Source organism: Symphodus melops (genome assembly GCF_947650265.1).
Source record: "Symphodus melops genome assembly, chromosome: 2".
Classification (NCBI taxonomy): domain Eukaryota; kingdom Metazoa; phylum Chordata; class Actinopteri; order Labriformes; family Labridae; genus Symphodus; species Symphodus melops.
Genome location: NC_136692.1, coordinates 5,700,710 through 5,721,646, shown reverse-complemented (window position 1 = coordinate 5,721,646; position 20,937 = coordinate 5,700,710). Strand labels below are relative to the sequence as shown.

Sequence of the window (20,937 nt, the reverse complement as noted above, 5' to 3'; positions counted from 1 at the left end):
CTCCCCAAACAAAAAAGGATCCACGTGGAAGCCATTAGTCATTAGCTCATCTTTGTCTTCGAGCGGCTATTAAAATGTACCCTTCATAGCTGTTTTCAACCAAGCAACACTTCAAAACAACCTGCCTCTGAAATCACCATGAGAAGCTCATTCACATGTCTGTAACTATAACGACAGTTTTTACATTTATACCAATGTTTTGTGTTAATTGGTTGAATTCACCAGTGGAAACAACATACTGGCAAGAACAAGCTTGACTGTGATTTTGTTGACATTTGAAAATTAGTCAAAATGTTGAAGTTTCCACAAAGGGAAGGGTCAGGTTTGGGGAGGAGCTCCGGCAAGGTCGGGAATCACAGCAGCAGCAGATTTAAAATAAAAGTTTCCATCCAAAAACTTCAATCATGTAAAATCTATTTTATCCAAACATTTGTGTCAGTAGCAGATAAAACGGTTTCTTTTTTACCTGGAGGGAACAGATGAGCCGAGATCGGAGTATCCGTTTGTACGGGTCTCGTCGTCTGGACAGGGGCTGCTGGGAGTGTAGTCTGGTTCCTCTCCCTCTCCGTAGTCCTCAAACTGCTCCTCGTTCAGAGAAGCTGAAGAACGCGTCGATAGGTCGGAAGTCACAGAGATGCTTGTATGACCAATTCTTGAAAAAAAAAAATAAAAACAGAGAGAAGTCTGTGGTGAAAAAAAAGCCCCATTTCATTCTTCATTTGGGTGAATCATAACAGGTGCTCAAATGGTAAAGGAAGCAGAGCTAAAGTTGTCATACTGATGACAACAAACAAACCCTTTAGTTTAATAACTGCTACTTCACCTTATAGGTCTTTCATGGACTATTGGGCAAAAGAGTGAACACAGTGTAGAGAGGAATAATGCTGCAGCTGGAGCTTAAGGCAGTGGCCTGAAGAGTGTGACATGAATGTTTCCAAATCTTACATTTTGAGTCTGAAAACATGGAGTCTAATCAGATGCATAAAGAAGTCTGTTTTAGACAGTGTGAGCCAGACAGCAGTAGAAGTAAAAAAGAAGGGACAGCACTTACTTCTCCCCAGGGTAAAACAGATCCCCCAGTACGTCTTCCTTGTCTCCCGCTCTGATTGGCCCGTCTGATGTTTCTGACCCTTGGGTGCTTTCCACGGCACTGTCTCTATCTGACTCCCTCTCCCTCCCCTCGTCTGTCACCTCCTCCTCAGGCTCGTCCACCTCTCCTGGGAACAGCTGGCACTCAGGGACGGGGTCAGGATCGGCCCGTGTGCACATGATGACCGGACACAGCCGCTCCTCCTCAGCACCCTGAAGGTAAAAAAAAAAGGCGAAAGAAATGAGAGGACAAATTAACAGACACATTTACTGGTCCAAACCAACCCAAATACAAGTTTTATTGTGGCTGATTGTGTACAGGCGGTAAAGTGGATGACATTGAACATACTTCTCTACGATACACAGTATTCCTGCTGGGAAAGATTTTTTTTTTTTTTATGGCAGACAATTATCATGGAAAAAAAGCTCAAGGACATAATTCTACTTAAACTGACATATTTTCTTTTTTTTTTTTAAGGATTATTTTTGGCCTTTTTGCCTTTATTGATAGGACAGATAGAGTCGGAGAGGGGGAGAGAGTGGGGAGAGACATGCTGGAAAGTGGCCACAGGCCGGACGCGAACCCGGGCCGGACGCGAACCCGGGCCGCCCGCGCGAGGAGTAAAGCCTCGCAACATGGTACGCGCGCTGTCGCTGCCGCTGAGCTATCGGCGCCCCCGAAACTGACATATTTTTACCTAACATTTTTCCAGTACTTGTTTTTCTGATTAGCATCACTTCTAAAAATAAATACATGCTGAAAGCATGCTAAGAGATGTAGGAGAGATGCAGCTCCATTACATTTTCTTTCTTTCACAAATACAAATGCAGTGTTTCCTTACTGTGTCAGTATTTTAGCAAGTTGGCCAGTGGGCAGGAGATGACTTACAATTTTTAATTTCCCAGTATTGGATGCCTAACACTTGAATTTTGATTCTAATAAAATTGGCATCAACATTGTTTGTTTAATATCTACTTAAATAACTGTACTGTATGACAACCTTTCTTTCAGTTTAATGAGATGTATGCACAAAAAAAAAGAAAAAAAAGGAAAAAAGGAGAGTGCTGTTATTTGTCAGTGTCGAATGGATTCTTGTCCGTGACGGATTTGTGAATTCCTTCACTGTGGGAATGGTCTTAAGTTGGCCGAGGAGGTCTGGGGGGCTGTAGTGGGTGGGAAAGAGCAAAGGGTCGAGGTCACAGGTCCCCTTAAGTCTATTTCATTCTTCCACGGCTCCAATCCAGTGTGATGCAACAGAGAACAAGGACTTATCTTAGCATGACTGAGCAGCTGAAGGAGGAGGGCAGGTGAAGAGGTGGGGGGGGGGGGGGAGACGAACAGAGAGGTGGAGACCGAGGGAGAGGAACAGGCAAAGGGTGGAGGTGGGGAAAAGAAGACAAGAAGAGAGCTTCCAACACACGAGGAGAAGACTAAGATGGCACAGGGAACAAAGCCAGAAGGAACGGAAAGGGATAAGTATAAGTACAGAGTGAGGTGAGATTAGACAAGAGAGAGAGAGAGAGGGAGAGAGAGAGAGAGGGCTGTAAAGAAAGATGTAGGATTGGCTGAGAGATAATAGAGTAGACGGAGTACAGTCAGGTCAGTATTAAACAACATTACAGACCAAGAAAAGAGCTCAGCGACTTAGATTCAGGCTGCTTTCTTTCTCTCTCCACCAAACACAAACACCTCCAGTGTTGTAAAGACCATGGCGGCACATGTCAACATCATATCCTGAGTTAAGAAACAACAGATCCTGTGGCCTTTACGCAGCTTACCCCGGTTTTTAAAAGAGCCTCAGTCAAAGTGACGTATCATTTAAACTCACGTGGCGGCAGCAACAAGAACGTTTTACAAAAGGACTGCGAGGAAAATGTGTTCTGTCTTTCCTGTTGGTAAAACATAAGGTGGGTACACCACATCTGCAAAAACAAGGCTGGCAGTAGCCACAGCGGTCTCATTGCCGTGGTTTGTTTTGTAAAAACGAAACATCACAGGTGCCAGAAACGGAGATAATAGTATTTAACACGTGAACAAGGAAGTGAATCAACAAGTTCCTCTGTGTGCATGTAAATGCAATGTCCTGAATATGATCAAAAGGGGATAAAGCTACTGTCTGTTTCAATGTGAAAATAAAACATCTCTATTTCTATTCACTGGAAGGAAGCTGGAGATACGTCACCAACATGGGACAGAAAACAAATGGCTCCATTTCTCTGTTAGATTCAGTTGAGACTAATTATCCTCATCTATTGATGAAGACAGACCTGAATCAATCGTTGAAATATTTGAAAATGTGTGGGTTTTTTTTAATAGTGTTTGAAAGTGGGATAACACAGGACAAGCTAAGCAGCGTACTGAATGGAAAGCAAAGTTGGTTGGAAGTTTATTAGGAGAAAACTGGTGAATGGTTGAAAAGAAAAAATGAAGTGAACCGCCTCGAGAGACAAATTCTTTTATATGAAAAAGGGAACGTCATAAAAAAAGGATAAAGATTAAAGGAAAGGAAAGTTTAAAATAATTACAGCAACAGCGGTTCTGCTTTCAGCTCACTGTTCATTGTCAAATAATGCATCTGTGTGCGTCCCTCACTTAAACCTTAAAAACAATAAACACTACGCATGCCAGTAGAAAACTAAATTAAAAAGTATACAGTATATATTTAACTCATAACCCGAGGCTCTGTTCTGTAACAAAGAGCCAACATGGGGGCTGGCGCTGAGTCACACTGAATAATAGGAAGGCTGAAGGTCTCTTTAGCATTCCTCAGTCCGCTCCCCTTATTTCCCTGAAGCACAAAACGAATCAGTGTGAGGTAAGAAAACAGGGGCAGACCCCCCCTCTGCACGGCACCAAAACAAGTCAAGAGACTGAACGAGCTGAGGCGGCGGGGCGTTCGACACCTGGGGTGCCCGCTCTGACAAAGACAGAAGTTAGCCTATTTAGTTAGCCAATGAATAAGTAGAGAATAAAAGCCTTCAGTCCGCGCTGTAAAGGTCACATAGACTTCTTATGAAACATGAACTGTAACCATTATAAAAGACAACTTCAATATATTTACTCTGTTTTATTGTCCTTAATAACATGTCTTTTTATTTATTTATTTATTTTCATTCCCTGATGGTTAGATTGCGGCGCGCTCACCGCTGCGGCCGGGTTCAATTCCCACTCAGCGAACGAATGGGGACTTGGGTTAGAAACTGACGGTTCAAGTAACGGTGCGGAACAGATCTGAAAGTTGGTCTGTTAGCTGGAGAGGTGACAGTTCACTTCCTGAGCACTGCCTTTGAGCAAGGCATGGAAGCCCCCTCTCCCCCAACCACCAGCTCAAGAGCCCTCGCTGTGGTGTGTGTATTAAAATCTATGAACGTTACCATAATAATTCATGTGAGAACCTTGGATTGAAACATGAAGCGGGTTGCTTTTAGAAACGGTGCAGATCAAAAGAAGCGTGTGTGCCATCATTCAGGCTTCTGATGAAAGTTTTTCTGACATCAGTAATTTCAGGCAAAGACGCTGAGCGACACCTCTCATACAGCGTGTGCATTTTAGAGACAGAGGAGACCTGATGAGAATAGCAAGACAGCAATGTGTCCAAGAAGAAGCTGTGTGTTTGTGTCTGTCTGTGTTTATTGTACGCCTATCTCTACGTGTGCTTGTGTGTGTGTGTGTGTGTGTGTGTGTGTGTGTGTGTGTGTGTGTGTGTGTGTGTGTGTGTACAGCCTGGGGCCTGAAACTGCCAAAACATGAGCCTGCAGTGTGTTTTGAGTAGCTTGATTCCCCAGAGCACAAACACAGAGATCCTGCCAAACAGCGTCCATCCTGCCGCTGGCTATAAGGAGAGGACGCTAAATTCTGCTGAGCTGTTCACTGCCTGAAGCCCGACACATCTTCACATCATCCTTTGGCCTATGAAGGATTCTTTTAAGCATTACTAATGTATGCACGGAAAAAGTCTGCTCAGAGATTTTGTTTTTTGCAGATTTTGTAACATGAATTTATTAATGAGCCTTTCTGTGTTTGGTGGTTGTATACTCAATATATTATACTTACTAAAACAGGTTCCTTTGTTTTTACTGACAACAATGAATCAACAAGGAGACGAGAACTCCAGATGAGGTTGAAGATCACAGTGAAGAATAGTGAAGTAAAATCCTCTCCATATCTTTTCTCAGCACAGCATGCGCCCTGTCGAACATATTCTCGTTTCATATTGTATTTGTTCCTTATGAGAACAGGAGGACGAGTCCTGATCCCTCTCTCAGTCTGTAGCTGCAGGCTCTGACCTAGTTATGATCCAGACGTTCTATCACTTCTTGCTCGTGTTTCCTTCAAACCTCCCAGGTGAGACTTCAGTCAGGCATGGAGAGAGGAGACATTCGGGTTGAGAGAAAAACACATTTGCTGTGTGTTTGAGTCTTGAAATGATGTTTTTTTTTTGGTTTTTTTTAGGAAGACAATGCAGTGAGTGCAGTGTGTGTTAACACCAACCAGCAGCCATATGTCTCAACGCCAGCTTTGTTCAGTTCCCTCTCCTCACTCATTCCCTGTCCAGGTGCTGCGTTCAAAGCTGAGCTGAAGAACTCATATGTGGCCGGTTTATTACATGCCATTTATTACATGTCATGTCTGTGTTAATAAGCATGTAAAAATACAGGTCAGCCAGAATATTCCAGGTAGAGGAAAAGCTGTACAGCAATACTAGTTGAATGTGTCCAGCATAGAAAGACTCAAACAAAGGCTCCACTGGAAAATGATACTAATGACATGTTCTGCAGATTAAAGAGAGGAGAAAAGAGAAACTCGACCGGAGGGACACTTGACACTACTTGACACGAGGTTTAAAAGAGAGATTACAACATGTGAAGAGGAGAGACATAAAGACACCGCTTCATATCTGTGCCGAGACTTGGAAATCAACTAGAAGTTCCGCTAAACTAATTTAACCTCCCGATGAACTTTCAAATTAGCTTGGCACCAGCTGTGCATTGATTGAAGCTCAAATAATATGCGACTTATGTCATGTTGACACAGACAGGAAACATTGAGCAACGCATTTGTATAGCTGCGTCTTAAGCAACAGCGTGCTAGCTTATGGTGTTACAATAGTATGATGTTACTGATGTTGATTCAGTTTCCTGCTACAGTTGCAAAAAAAAAAAAACCCTGCAGTAGCTTTTGGTTGCAAAATATGAAGTATGTGTTAGGTAAGAGGAAGATTTACAACAGAAGAGCTGAGTGGGAGAGAAAAGTGCACTGAAGGTTATCTCTTCCTCTCTGATGTTTCCTATTTCCACTTTTTATGTTCACTTCTCACCTGTACTAAAGCTGTCAACCATTCCAAGTACGAAAAGACGGTCAAGTTACCAAAACGTCAAACTGGATTTCTTAATTTGGATTCCTATTTGGGATATTACATGGGATGTAATAACAAGTATTTCCCATGTAAAATGGGAAGTTTACACTCTAGTTATCACACACATGTATGACCTGAATCACACACATGCACAAACAGGACCTGCTCGAGGGATGTCAGAGGACACTTGGGGGTTTGGTGCCTTGCTTATAGGCAGCTCGGCAGTCCTTGGGACTATGACCAGGCACATCCCACACACACACACACACACACGCACGCACACGCACACGCACACACACACACACACACACACACACACACACACACACACACACACTTTACATTAAGGACAGCCTTCCCGGGTGAGGGGACATGTTGTCTTTAAATCTAAGGTTACCTTCACTTTTGTGCTGTAACTTATGAAAGTGTAAACATGCAGTTCTGAAAAGTGAAACGATGAGTTGAGACGATAAATGAGTTCAATCTAATGGCTGTAAAAGGCTTTTTACTGCCGTTTTCAGAAGCTGAACACGTCTAACAAAAAAAAGTGCACAACATGCACAAAACACTGTGTTACAGGCGGAGTGACATGAACTAATCACTTCCTGAAAGGCCAATTAATTTGATGTTAGTGATCAATTTTAAACTCACCCGAGGCCCAATCTCAGGTTGAATTACAACAGTATTGTTACAGCAGTCATTAAAAAGATGAACTCTCGAGCCAGCGCTCCTTGCACCCTTTTCTCTGAGTGCTGAGAGTCAATACCATTTTAGTGCTGAACAAATCATTAATCTGCCCCTTTTGGCACAGCGCAGAATGATGTGCATGACGGTGCATTTCAGGGCCCTTTCTTCCAAAGAGAGGGAGGGAGTGAAGCCAGTAGAGGCAGATTTACATGTTTTTCATTTGTTCGTCAGAAACTTGCAGACCCTTGTTTTTGACTGCGGGAAGTTGCATAAAACTGCTCAATTAGGGAACAAATAAAACAGCAGATAATTCCACAGAAATTCAAATTCATGGTCTGCATTTGATTTTTTTTCCACATCTGAAATGTTAGCCTTCCTTTGACAACAGCTAAGGAAGTGTAACTATAGGCTTTAAATGAGATCAAATCACTCTATTGCAATTATTCAGGAGCTTTTGTGTTGCATGTCATTTAAGAAAACCTCAATTAAAGGATTATAGAGCGCATACAGGTAGGGATTTTTAAAGTGTAGTTCCTGTTGTGTGCTTGTTGTATATCAAGTAAACATAGCGTTGCTGTGGAATAATGCAAAACAAGTGTTGTGCAAAAGACTGAGAAGACAAAACAAAAGATGCAGAGCTCCATCGGTGTGGGCTGGGTCGAGCTGAGCAGAAGCATGAACAGACATCGCCTGGATCGATCCACACTGATGAAGCTTTCATTTAGTGTGAGTCAGCAGGAGAGGGACCGGAGGATGAAAAGGGGAGAGAAAGTGATGGGGGGGGGGGGAATATAGAAGATGGATCAGGGGGAAAGGGGGGAAAGAGAAGAGATGGGAGAGAGAGAGAGAGAGAGAGAGAGAGAGAGGGAGAAATGCAGCCGAGAAAGAACAGCAGTGTTTGTCAGACTGAGCTCGGGAGAAACAAGGCGTTTCTCTGCAGAGGCTTTACATCTCTCTCTTTGTTCATTTTATCCCCTCTTACACTCTTTCTCCTCAATCTTCTAAACCCTGAGCTCCTCAAGTGAACAGAAACATCTACCTATAAAGGGACTCATTTGATGCCTCTGCTTTGATATTCAGTATTTCAACTGTTATCAGTGGGTGCTTCTGTCATTCTCAACCTCAGATCTCACCTAAAAAAATCTCTGAGATGAGAGGGCATAAGAAGCTTAACAGAGCCCTTAACAAAGATGTCTGAAGTCACACATGCAAAAAAAAACAAATCTTCAGAGTCACTTCTAAAGATCAGAGCTTGTTGCACCCTCAGTGCAAACAAACATGTTTTCATTAACCACAACATGTTCTGTCGATACCCTGACAGGTGAACATGTGCATGTGTCTGCCCGAGTGTCGGTGTTATTCAACCCTAATACTCGTCCTACGCATTCACACGCTCACACATTACACAGACGGGAAATAATGATGACTCATAACTCTGACTATTTTGTTAAGTCAACACTGTGGGAAACCAACACACTTCAGCAAATGAGACACACACACACACACACACACACACACACTCTTGATAAACACACCTGAGACTCCCCGGTGTGAGACCGTTCAAATAAAGCCTCTCTTCCTCCCCGCTCATTAATCTTTAAGTCAAAGTGAAGAATCAACAACAGACCTGCTACAGAGCAGCTCGACACACACACACACACAGCTACGCGTCTATAAAAAAACATGACGGGTGAACAGTCTGCACAGCTTCACAAACAATCACACATCGCACATATATTGGTTTCCACCTGAGTCTCCAGGGAAACAGGTAGCTGATTGGATTACCAGGAATGCCGCGGCACAAAGGACAATGTAGGGAGGGAGTGGATCAGCACACTGGAGACTGTGTGAGGGTTTCTAAATGAACCCATTTTACATACACACAGGAAACCCCAAGAGGCCTCCGTGTGTGTGTGTAGGTGTGTGTGTGTGTGTGTGTGTGACTTCAGAAGAAGAAGAAAACGTCACTGAGAGGCACAGAGACAACTGTGGCTCGGCCTGACTTCGTTGGGGGGTTTTTAGAGGTAAAAATGTGCATTGAGAGAGATTAACCCCCAGATTAGGATTAAGAGTGAAGTAAAGGGTTAAAACGAGGTTGTGGTGACAGTTGAGGTTAGTGGATAGAAAATGTCTGAAGTGTTTCCAGCTCCATTACCTGTGTGTGTGTGTGTGTGTGTGTGTGTGTGTGTGTGTGTGTGTGTGTGTGTGTAAACTGTTGGCTCGTTGAACAAGGACAACTTGAAATACATCCCTTGATTGCGAGTCGACTATATTCTTCTGTTTGTGTTTGTGTTCCCATGTGTCTGAATCAAAAAACAACAACAAGAACAGAATTGCCGAGGACATGACAGGACCATTTAGCTCCAATCATTGTTAATCACAGAGCTGCGTCCCAAAACAAGCGTTGTCTCCTGCTGACAGCTACCGGAGCACGACGTTGAAACAACGCTCTGCAGAAGACAGTATGTGTGTCACTGTGTCAATGTGTGGACGCAGAACAGACACCAAGTGAAGGTTAAACCAAAGAGCTGTTCTATTTGATCCAGCTCGAGGTGCACGTGTCATAAATCTTTGAAAAATGAAAGTCACGTCAAGTTTATTGATGCTGCACATGCTTCATGTAAGACATCAAACCCATCAGGACAAAGAGACAAACAAGGAAGTCATAAAAAGACTGATATTTATGAGGCCATGTTATTGTAGTGTTGTGCCCTTTATTCTTTATTTACCCGTCAAATTATTAATGAAGCAAAGAAAAAATCCCAAAACTTTCCATCCATAACAAAGATAAATGCATTGTAATGCACAGTACAAACTGTCACACAGATGCAACAGGTGTTTGTGTTGAGAGTTTATTTTCACTCGAGGTGTCAACACCCTGTTCCGGCCTCTCGAGCCTCTGACAACGTCTGATCAGAAACAACACGCGGCAGCTTTACACCAAAACAAGGAAGTCGACACGACCTGCGGGAGTCAGAGCGAGGTGAGCAGTGTGCTCTCGGCGTTTCTACACCAGAGCAGGCCGCGTGATGCAGCTCACTGGGGCTGCACCACAACATATCGGCTCAACAGTTACAGTGATCCTGAGTTGTGTGATGCGTTTATCACAGTCCTCGGGCCAAATCTCAACATTTACATCATAAAACAGGTTTAATGGCACTACTATCAGGTTTTCCCTGGCACTTCAACCCACTGCATCCTCACTTCATGAGTCCTCATGCCGGCGCTTGTGACATGATTGATTGAAGAGTGATTAGACCTCAAATTGGATTGAAGCAGTAAAAGAAGACAGCTGGATAATTTCAGACAGCGGAATAATCGCTGCTTACTTCCTCTTTAAAATCTACATTTTGAAAAAAGAAGGCTTGAAACTAAAAAGTTTAGCTGTTTCACTTGACTTAACTCCATATCCTTGATGACATTTTGACACGCTGTTTAGCTCTCTGAAGTTTCCCATGATTAATCACCACTAGAATAATCATGGCATGGAGACAAGTTGGACTCATCCTGATGGAAAAGCACCGCCACGACTCACACGCACCAACCACTCCCGCTCTCACTCGCTGTGCAGGTCTGTCGTCTCTGAGCCACAGTGTGTTCTGCCGACGTGTTGAACGTCTTCACTCTGAAGCTCATCCAGCTCGCGTCCAGTGGAGAAGAAAAGAACGCTTCTCGCTGTCTTTGTTAAACAAAGTGCATTGTCTTCTCTTTGACAGCCTTGTTGCTCTCGTCCGTTGAGTCAGGGTTTTTTCAGTTGCAGACCCTCAGCAGGTGGTCAGGCCACTCGCCGCCTCTTGTCAGCTGCTGCTTGCAAGTGCTGTCATATAATTGTTGTTTCTATGTTAGAACTTCTAAATTAAAAAAAAAAACAAGTGAAGCTTCTGCAAAGGACAATATTTTGCTTTCAAGCCACGGTGCATTGCAGGATGTGAAGGCTTCTGTTTAAAGTTTGGTCTGCCGATCGTTCTTTCTTCTCACTCAGTTTCAATGTATTAGAAAGCACAAAAGAAATCACAGTGAGGAGTGACTGTTTTACCTGCCATGGATTAGCCTCCATTCATCCAGTACAGCTCAGCACTGCATGCTAATCTAGTTATTCTCGTCCTGGTGTACATACTGTGCACGGACAAAGACACTTGGCTCAAAGTCAAACTTGTTCAGGTACAAAATTAAACTAATGGAAACAGCAAATGTATTTAATGACATACAAAATAAGCAAATGATTTGAGTGGATAACAGGGTTGTTCGGGGCTCTGGGACAATCATCAGAGAATTTCCTTTTGGCGGAAGAAGAGTAAATCTCATTACGTAACGTCCAGTCACAGACCAGGAGCATTCAAAACCTCGGCAGAGTCTGACGTCACATGTAGCTGTTGAGAACCTCACTAGACAAACACAAGCTCCCCTTCTGTGTTTCTATTCTCGGAGTAATGAATGAAAACAAACGGTACACAAAGTCAGAATCAGTAGTTTCGTCAAGATCGAATTGTATTAAACATGTTAAGTTTTTTTTTTTGATCTTTTTTTGATCTTATGCTGAGAGTTTTGAGTTCATGGCTAAAACATCTTTAGGAGTTCTTCTTCAAAACCAAATGTATCAATAACTTCTGCATTACACCTCCGATGTGTATTATCCATTGTGGTGGTTTGAAAACACAATGGGACTTTTTTTGGTTATAAAGAAAACATGCTTTACTATCGAGACACTTTGAAAACGATAAATAGCACTCAAAGAGTGTGAAGCTTCTCAATCTTTTTAATTTCACTGAATAATAATATTAAAAATGTCAAACACTTGAAAAAACTCAAATTACAGCCTCCACTGTCTTCATTAACGTCAACCCTAACTCACCTCCTGATATATACAGAAAACCTGTTGTTCTCACGTTGACAGTTCACTGCACACTTTTAATCACAACATCTCTACTTACAGCTACCCTACCTTCCAACTAATCCCATTACACTGAAGAGATGTTGAGCCACAACAGAGGTAGCAGCCACTGATTCAGAGAGGCAAACTAGTAAGAAGGGATAGTGGAAAGCAGAAGTGACAGGACGGTGCAGGGTGATGATACAGAGGCCAACAGCTGATCAAGACAGACATGCAGACGAGGAAGCTGTGAGGCAGGGTCAACTGCAACACGCACAGGCAACACATTCACACACAAACAATGGACTCTGCACAAGCTCTTTTTAACCCACCAGTCTCCCCGCTCCACCTCAAAACTATCTTTTTTTTCCCCTCACTCAGTAAACCCCTCACATCTCCTGTGCTGTCTGTGTATTGTTCTCATTCTGTCAAAAATAATCTTCCATCACCCCCCTCCCTCCGTTTTCAGCCGGCTGGGTGCAGTCTGGATGCTTTGCTTACCCCTTTTACTAGTGAGGAGGGGAGTCCATGGTCAGCAGTCCCCCTTGATCCAAACGCCAAAACCTCAACCACTGAAGTCATCCACTCGCCCTGTTCACCAGGGCTAAGTCCGCTGTGTGCCCGCTTACACACAGAAACACACACACACACACACACACACACACACAGCACAGGTGTTCCCTTCAAAGGCGAGAGGAGGAGGAAGCGTCGGGATAGTCCAAAGGGTGAGTCCCTGTTAGTGGTATAATCCAAAGAGAGGTAGAGGAGCAGTGCAGGATGGTGTGTCGTTCACTTTAAAACACAGCACCGGCTGCCTGGCTTCTGTAAGAGAATGCCTCTCTCTCTCTCTCTCTCTCTCTCTATCTCTCTGTTACACACACTGAACACAAGCAAGGACTCTGGACCTTGCTCTCTCACACTCTTTCCCTCTCTGGTTCGCCGGCTGACTTGCATTCACACAGTGAGAGCTTAGATCAGGCAACAGTTGTTGAATTCATGGCCCCTCCTTCCCCTCTTCCCTCCTTCCCCCTTTGCGGATGGTTGCTTAGCGACTAGCTTCTGTGGGCGTGGCTTGTGAGAGTCCTCACATTGCTGCACACTCTGCTCTCGACTGCCGCCCACTCAGGCTATATTTGCATATGAAGTCCTGCCTGCCTCTGTGTTGTGTCCCTGCTGTAGAAGAGGGCAGAGTCTGTGTGGGCTGAGGAGAAAGGGAGAGGGGGGATGGAGGGGATTGTTGTCACTTTAACCCAAACAGTTAGTCTTCTGTGATGCAGTAGATTTACCAAGACGGGTCAAAAAGGAAAAAAAACGCTCACAATGAAGGGAGCGAAGGGGGGAGGAAGCATTAGAGAGGAAAGGAGGCGCATTTCACTGTCAAATTAGTTGAGAAAGTCATCCTTATCTGCAATGAGTTCTTTAACATGTGAAAGAAACACCAATCAAGCTGAAGCAAAAACTCAGCAAACTAATAAGTCAACCAACATTAAACCACTCCCGAAGAAATCAGCAGTCATCAGACGAGGACTCAACCCCCGCAAGCCGCAGTCAGCTCTTCAGGGCTTCTGGTGAAGTCATCGGTTAGAGAAGAAAAATCTGTTCTTTATCATTTTATTTTAGGGGTTTTTGATGCTTTATTTTTGAGATAGGAAAGTAAATAGATTCAGAAATCCAGTAGAGAGAGAGTGTGGGGAGTGACCTGCTGGAAAGGAGCCACAGGTTCTATTAGAATTCAGGCCGCCCGCCTGGAGGAGCATGGCCTCTGCACGTGGGGTGTGCACCCCCAGGAAAGCACATTTTCTGCCAGGTCTCTCCCCCCCCCCCCCCCTTGTGTTAATTTGTTGATTGTCTGACTACAATAAAACGAAAGCAACAATGGAGTCAGATTTAAGAAACTTCTGCAGTTGAATGCAGGTATCTGATGAAAGAGCTTTTCTTTAATAAAGCTAAATCATTGAGAGACGACTGCTCGTAGGGTTTGGGATTGCATTTTGGGCTTCCCACATTTTCTTTCTGAATACAGTCATTGCCACAGAAACACTGGTGGACACTTCTGACACCAACATCTGGTCCCACTTCTACAGATTCTGAGCAGAATTATAAAAACCCTTCAACACAAGAAGATGTGGTTTTTTTACATGTTGTAAAAGTGAGGAAGGAGAAGGAAGGTTAGAACATTCATTCATCACAAGCACAACCTCTTGAAAAGAGGTTTCCCTTCGAGTGATCATTTTGTGGTAAACCACCTGAAGAAGTTGTTTGCTTGTGATTGTGATGAGTTTAAAGTTAGTGTGGCATTGGAGTAAGTGTGCAGGTCTACCGTCTTCCTCAGCCTGTTACTTCTGCACGGCCCTGTGATGTGTGTATAACTACCTCCTGTCTCTATGTTGTAAACATTAATATCATTGATTTTGGGCTAATCTATTTTGAAACAAAACATGCAACTCAAAACACGTACATGACAGACTTATTACAACCCCCTTCACTTTAATGTTGGACATTTGGTTGCAGTGTCTGTATAGCTCAGAGGTCAGAAAAAAGGCTGCTGGTTCCTTGTCCTGCTATATACTATAAACTCTTACGTAAGCATAAGCACATAAGTTTATTCTAGGAAACAAACAGACGATTGAACTAAAAGTAGGAAAAGCTTCTTGGAGTGTGCTCTCCACAATATTTACCATCATTCCTCTTTCTACACTTATCTCTGACGTCTGCAGGGCATTTCAATCATCTCTCAGCTGCCTCTCCAAGCTTTACTCACACTTCTGTTCCAGTCAGAGGCCGAACAGGCTCTCTCATCAGAATCTGAGACACAAGAAATCAAAATGAAGCCAGCCCTGAAAATCCTGTGTTTCTAATCACAGCTCCAAAAAGGTGAATCCTGGATTTCTTTCATCGTTTTTGATCTCAGTCCAGGACAACTTTAGCACCAAGACTATTTTGAATGTTAAATAGTCTATACTACTACTACTACAACTACTACACTACAGTATTTTGAATGTTAAATATTCTTTACTACTACTATACTATTTTTTAATCCAGAGGCCTTGTATGATATTGTAGTTTTTTTGGGGTTTTTTTTTTCAGATAGACCCTGATGAGCTCCACTTCATAATAAATTCAATGTTTGTTCCTGTAACCGTGCTGTATTCAATTTTTTTTGCATTCATAATGATTCCACTACATTGCAACACTGGTGTCCCAGTCTGTGAATTCACGTTGGTACGGCACTGCAGAAGCACGACGTGAAAACAATGTGAGCTCCTCAAACTGTACGCGCACTCTCAGACACGCACACAGGCTCTTCACTGTTTTCCTCTGCTGCCTCCGCTGATCCTGCCCTTTAACGCCTCCTTTAACTACCTCCGCTGGCGGCACAGAGGGGGGACCTGTTCGTCCCCTCAATACGCCAAGGGAGGTTTGTCACAGGGGCAAAATATCCCGCCTTCAACGGGCTAATTATCCAAATGATGCTTAATTGTAAATTAACTTTTTTGTTACATCGATGTAGTGTCACTTATCTTATGTTCCTGTTAATTCCTGAAATAAGAATGTGGGGGAATATGCAGGTTATATGACAGAGAAAGAGCATAATAATAAAGGTATGAGCTAGGGTAAGAAAGGTCATCTTATTCTTTTTCACATGTGTTCTTGTGGAGATGTGTGCCAGTCTAAATCTATTTGATGCGTTCTTGTTTTCAGATAAAGAACCAACCACAGCGTGCTCTATTTCACTGCATGATTGATCAGATACAGTATGGGGCTGCGGTGCACTTGTGCATTATTTTCCCTGAGTGAACGAGCTGCTATAATAACGCTCGGTCCTAATATGTTACCTGAGAAACTTCCCTGACTTCCACATTGCCGTAGTCCTACTTACATGTGAAGGAGCCGTCCCAGACTGTGTGCATGATATAAATCACAAACTCCACTGCCTCCAGAACAAATCCTCTCTGATCTCTGAGCTACCTGAAATAATAAAGAATTCTGTTTGTTTCCCTTTTCTTCGCTTTGCCCTACTTCTGTTTTTTCTAAATGCATTACTTCTTCATGCTGTCTTTAAACCTCAATACACCTAACCATTATGATTTATATTCTTAATCTTATCAAGTGAATTTCACTAATGCACGTCTGAAAATGTCTTCCCCACACTTGTGTCCGACAGGTGCTGGGGTTGGTGTCACAGGTGGTGGGACACCACTTAAAAAAAGACACTGTGCTTGTGTTTACAAGGTATCCAAGATGGCAAGCATAGCAACACCTGCTGCTTTAATGACCAGTGTTTCTGTTGCATTATTGCTCCCTGTGATGGGACAGTTCCATAGTTTCAAAATAAAGAGCAGAGAATAACATACTGTGAAGCTGCTTTATTACGTGTACGATGGCACCGGTCGCTCACTGCTCGTGTGCTGTAAGTCGACGTGAACGTTTGTTTTTCACGCATGCAGCATTTGTGGAAACACATTACATTACATTTACATTACAATCCTCACTAAAATCTCCTATTTTAGAGAAGGGTCAGCTGTGTGTTGTTGGGTCAGGTTTCGCCACGTCTATTTTTGGCAACTTGACTCAGCAGCTTTTGTCAAGAGCTGACTTCATTTGAGTCAAAACATAAATCCTCCCTCTGTCTCCTCCGCTTGTTGCCATATTCTCAGTGTTCCAGTGTTAATTTCATGACTTATACTCTGCCTGCTGCTGCTTGTGTCCTGATGCTTGATGTAAGTACTTTCATGCTGATGAGCAACGAGGGAGAGGTGGTGAAAGAGGGGAAGAGCAGAAAAGAGAGAGAGGATGCCAAATAAAACCCAATTATGTGGAAAGGAATGCATCCTTCTCGTTGTCTCCTTTCTTGCTCGCTCTCCTTCTCCGTCACCTCTCAAGGATGTTGGCCCGGTCTCAGCCAATAGCCTGAGGCTATTTGTTTATGTGCAATTTGTTAGAGGGCTGGCCTCTTTCCTTCTTTTCAAAGAAGCCATTTACAATTCTATTCATGTCTACCTGCCTCATTCAGACGGCAACACATAGTTATGGAACAAGGGCTTTCACAAAGTGTGAACACATTTATGTTAATGCTATTCAGAGAGGGCAGGATGTTATTACAATTCTTTCTTTTTGATTAAAAGACGAGGTTGAGAATCTACATAATACTCTCCAATGATGAATGGACGCAGGGCTTCAACAAACCCAAACACACCTTCAGACGCCGACTAAAAATCCTGCACACGAACAGTGACATTAAAGACCCAAACCTAACAAATGTGCAGGTTGCAGAGTTCAGCTGAAACAGCTCAGTGGGGATTCTCAACCAGCTGCCGGGGTTCGCAATGCAGCAAGACGAATGATAGAGAGGAAGAGGGTGGGGGGGAGGGGAGAGAGATGGATGAAGAGAGGGAGAGGGAGCGCGGGCCTACAGACTCCAAAAGAGAGAGAGAGAGAGAGAGCGAGAGAGAGAGAGAGAGAGAGGTGAGCAGAAGCAGCTTTAAAGAAATAGACGAGGCAGGGATGCTCTTCATGGGCCAGTGGGTTGGTGTTTAGGTGTAGCTTTGCGAATGCCATTAATTGTGTTATTCTTTTGCACATATGCACACCTGCGTACTAATGAGAAGATCTTATACTTGCTCAGCATGCTCTCTGAACGTGCACTCGTGCACTGCCACATGTGGGCTTAGGGTTTTCTTTTGACAGTGTTGTCATTCACAACTTGACCTTGTTACGGACCGTTTGGCCAGCTTCCTTTAGCATTTGTCCTTGAGCTGCTCGGCCTCCCTCGTCCTTGTTTTCAGCTCTGCACACTGCAGCTGATCCTACCGCCTAATTAAAGCCTTCGGTGCTGCAATAATTCCAGCCACTCCATCTATAACATTATTCACAGGCTCAAATAAGTGGAACAGTGGTGACACATTCAAATACTTTTTTTTTTGTATTTATAGATGACAGGATCGTCCTCTATCATTATAGTGAGTTAAGGTTTAGAGGAGCATTTTTATAGCCGAGGTTTGGTAGACAGCCTGCGTCCTGACAACATGCAAGAACTAACTGCACAACATTCATGGATTCACTATGATGACTAGGCGTCGAGAGGCGTGGAGGCGTCGAGAGGATGGGGGTCACTCAGAGTCTGAGCGAGCAAAGTGACTGAGACTGAGAGGCCTGAAATCTGCAGCCTCATTTCTCTCAAGTTTGCTGGTTTTGACAGAAAAAAAGAAAAAAAGGAAGAAGTGAGACCATGAATAAATAAGTCTGAGTATGTGTGACTGAAAAATGGAAAACATGAATTTGACTCGACAGGAACAGAAAACACAAAAAGGCAACTGGGATGAAGATAAAAAACATACAGTGATGCATCATGCAAATACACACACACACACCCACACACACACACACACAGACCGTGCAGACCAACCACACGGTTAAAACAGTAATATGAATATATCATAGTTTTTTAATAGAATACTAATAGCAGACATTTATAAAATACTTTGATTGAATCGTTCACAGAAGTGTAACGTTGAATTCAAACAGGATTGTATGTAAGCTGAAGCCTTCCCTCAGCAGGACGTACACATCTATCTGTTAGTGTGAAACCAGGCCACTAGGTTAGAGATGCCTGCAGGGAAGACTCACACATAAATATGTGGAGGTATTGATTTCTTTACACATAGTGAAAATGTATCTGCCTATGGTGGGTCATGATAATCATTGGAACTGAAATTGACGAGAAAAAGTTCTCGCGAACACTTTTAAACTTCACGAAGTGAGGACGACGTTCTTTGAATTTGTACAACTGTTTTTTTAGTGCATGAGTGTTTAGATGTCTTTTAGTCTACATCAAACAGCACCACATTACAAAAAGTCGCACGCACACACACACACACACACACACACACACACACACTGTGGGCGCTCATGATGCAAAATGTTGCACATATATTCAAAGTCAATTTTGAGAACGAAGTTCTGTTTGCTTTTCAGCAGAAAGCTAAAGATCTTTGACCAACTTACCGCAGGCTCTTCTGTTTTTCAGCGAGGGCTCAAAAGATCAATGAGCCAAATGTGTTTCATGTTTTCTGATACATGAAAGCTTCTTTTTTTTTCTCGTGATCAGGAATTGGTCAACATACATCATAACAAAACTCCTCTGAGTTGTTCTTTCTTAACTAAAAGGCAGAAGAGAGAATTTTTCTCTTTTGCAGTACTGACGTACCTGATATGGACTATAACCTCGTTCGAGCGAACACTGACGCTGTCTGGCATGTAACCTTGTTATTATGTGGTTACATGTATGGAGACATGGTCAGCACACGCAGACTCTCTCGTGTCAGTATGCTGAGCAGGCCGGGCTCACAAGTGACCGACAAAAGATCAAAGCCTGATGATCAATACACGAGAGGATCGTCCATCCGTCAAATCATGACCAGACAACTGGGACGGCATGTGACAGAGGGATCGATGAGGAAGAGAGGAAGAGGAACGTGAAGACGGGCCTGATTTCAAACTGCATCAGGGCGGGAAAATAAAGGGAGAGTCTGGAAAGCGAGAGAAAAAAGGTCAACGCAGAACAAGAGAGCTTTGTGTTTAGAAGTTACAACAACGTTCAACGTTCAGAGCTTTTCAGAGGAGAAAAAGTGTCACAGAGCTTCAGTAGGAAATGAGGTTTTTTTTTATTTCCTCTATTAAAAGGTCACAGTGGTTAAGGATATGAATGACACTGGAACAATGCAACGAGACAATGGCGGCTAATTAGCCTGCAAAACACAGAAGCATGACAGAGGTTATCGACCAAGGTCATGGAATGAAAAGCACTTTGCAAAAAGAAGAACAAACACACCAATAGAAATGATATATTTGAATGTAACCACTACACAGTGTTGTTGTTTAGAGACACCTGGGTGCTGAAAACATTTACACCAAATGTCTCCATCCTTTCACTCACAGTCGTCGTTTACCTGGGGACAAAAGAGGATTTGAGGATTCGAGCCAGCTGTGAGGTGACAGTGCGTGTCTGTGCGTCACCCTGTTGTGACACTGTGGGAGTCTCACATGCTGCAGAAACACCTGTTGAAACAGTTCATGCAAGCGTGAACTTCCTTTATTGGCTGCGTCGTAACCCTGAGCGGATGTGTGAAACTACCTGGTAAACTTTCTACATGGAGAGAAATCCGAACAGAGACAGAAGCACGTCCTTCTTGTCTCGGGTTCAACCAGGAGATGACAGCAGTGTCGAGGTGCATAAATTCACTTTTTGAGTGAACAATGCTCAACTGTATGCATGACGGTATAATACTTTGTTTTGATTTTCCGCTGTGATTTGCCAAACAACAATGCTCATGAACACTGCAAATATTCCTCTTTCTTCAAACAATGCAGTCCCTCACAGGTTTATGGTAATTCACAGTCAGTTTTGTGAGTCACCCCCCCCCACCCCCAAAGTGTGATGCAATGCCACAACTCCCACTGTGAGTGGGAGTGTGTATTTCTGTGTTGTTTATTAAAGGGGGAAGCAGAGGGAGAGATAAAGGGGGAGAAGGAGGAGGCAACCATCCAGCACTGAGCTCCTGTGACAGCTTTTCTATTCAGTGCTGACATCACAGGACAATCAGCGACCTAATTAAACAAGCAGAAAGAGAAAGGGGGAGCGAAAGAAAAAAAAGAAAAAGAGAGAGCGAAAGAGAAGGAAAGATGAGGGGACGAGAGGGAAAGTGATGCTGGTGGAAAGAAAAATATTGGGTGAGTGCTGGTGAGAAAAGAAAAAGGGAATCAAAGAAACCAAACGGCAGCGAGAGAATCTAAAGTGAGAAAATCGACAGAGTAGAAGGAAAGTGAAAAAGGAAAGAGGGGCGCTAACAGGAGTCGTGAGGATGGCTGCAGTGTTATACACATCGGCCTTCAGCTACTTAAGAATACATGCTGGCTCAGAATTGGGGGAGAGAG

The 20,937-nt window shown here is 43.4% G+C and overlaps 1 protein-coding gene across 3 annotated transcripts in view; it reads right to left on the bottom strand.

Annotated features, from left to right (window-relative positions):
- Window positions 1-20,937, bottom strand: part of rab11fip4b (RAB11 family interacting protein 4 (class II) b) — a 49,135-nt gene that overhangs the window by 13,745 nt on the left and 14,453 nt on the right. For 2 of the 3 annotated variants that reach the window (XM_079338270.1, XM_079338271.1), the window contains exons 4-5: window positions 1,052-1,302; window positions 467-652 (exon numbers count right to left, since the gene is read on the bottom strand). In XM_079338270.1, the coding sequence (XP_079194396.1) occupies window positions 467-652; window positions 1,052-1,302 (437 nt within the window). Of the gene's footprint in view, window positions 1-466; window positions 653-1,051; window positions 1,303-12,504; window positions 12,979-20,937 lie in introns of those variants that run through there. The other variant, XM_079338272.1, reaches the window with a different exon arrangement.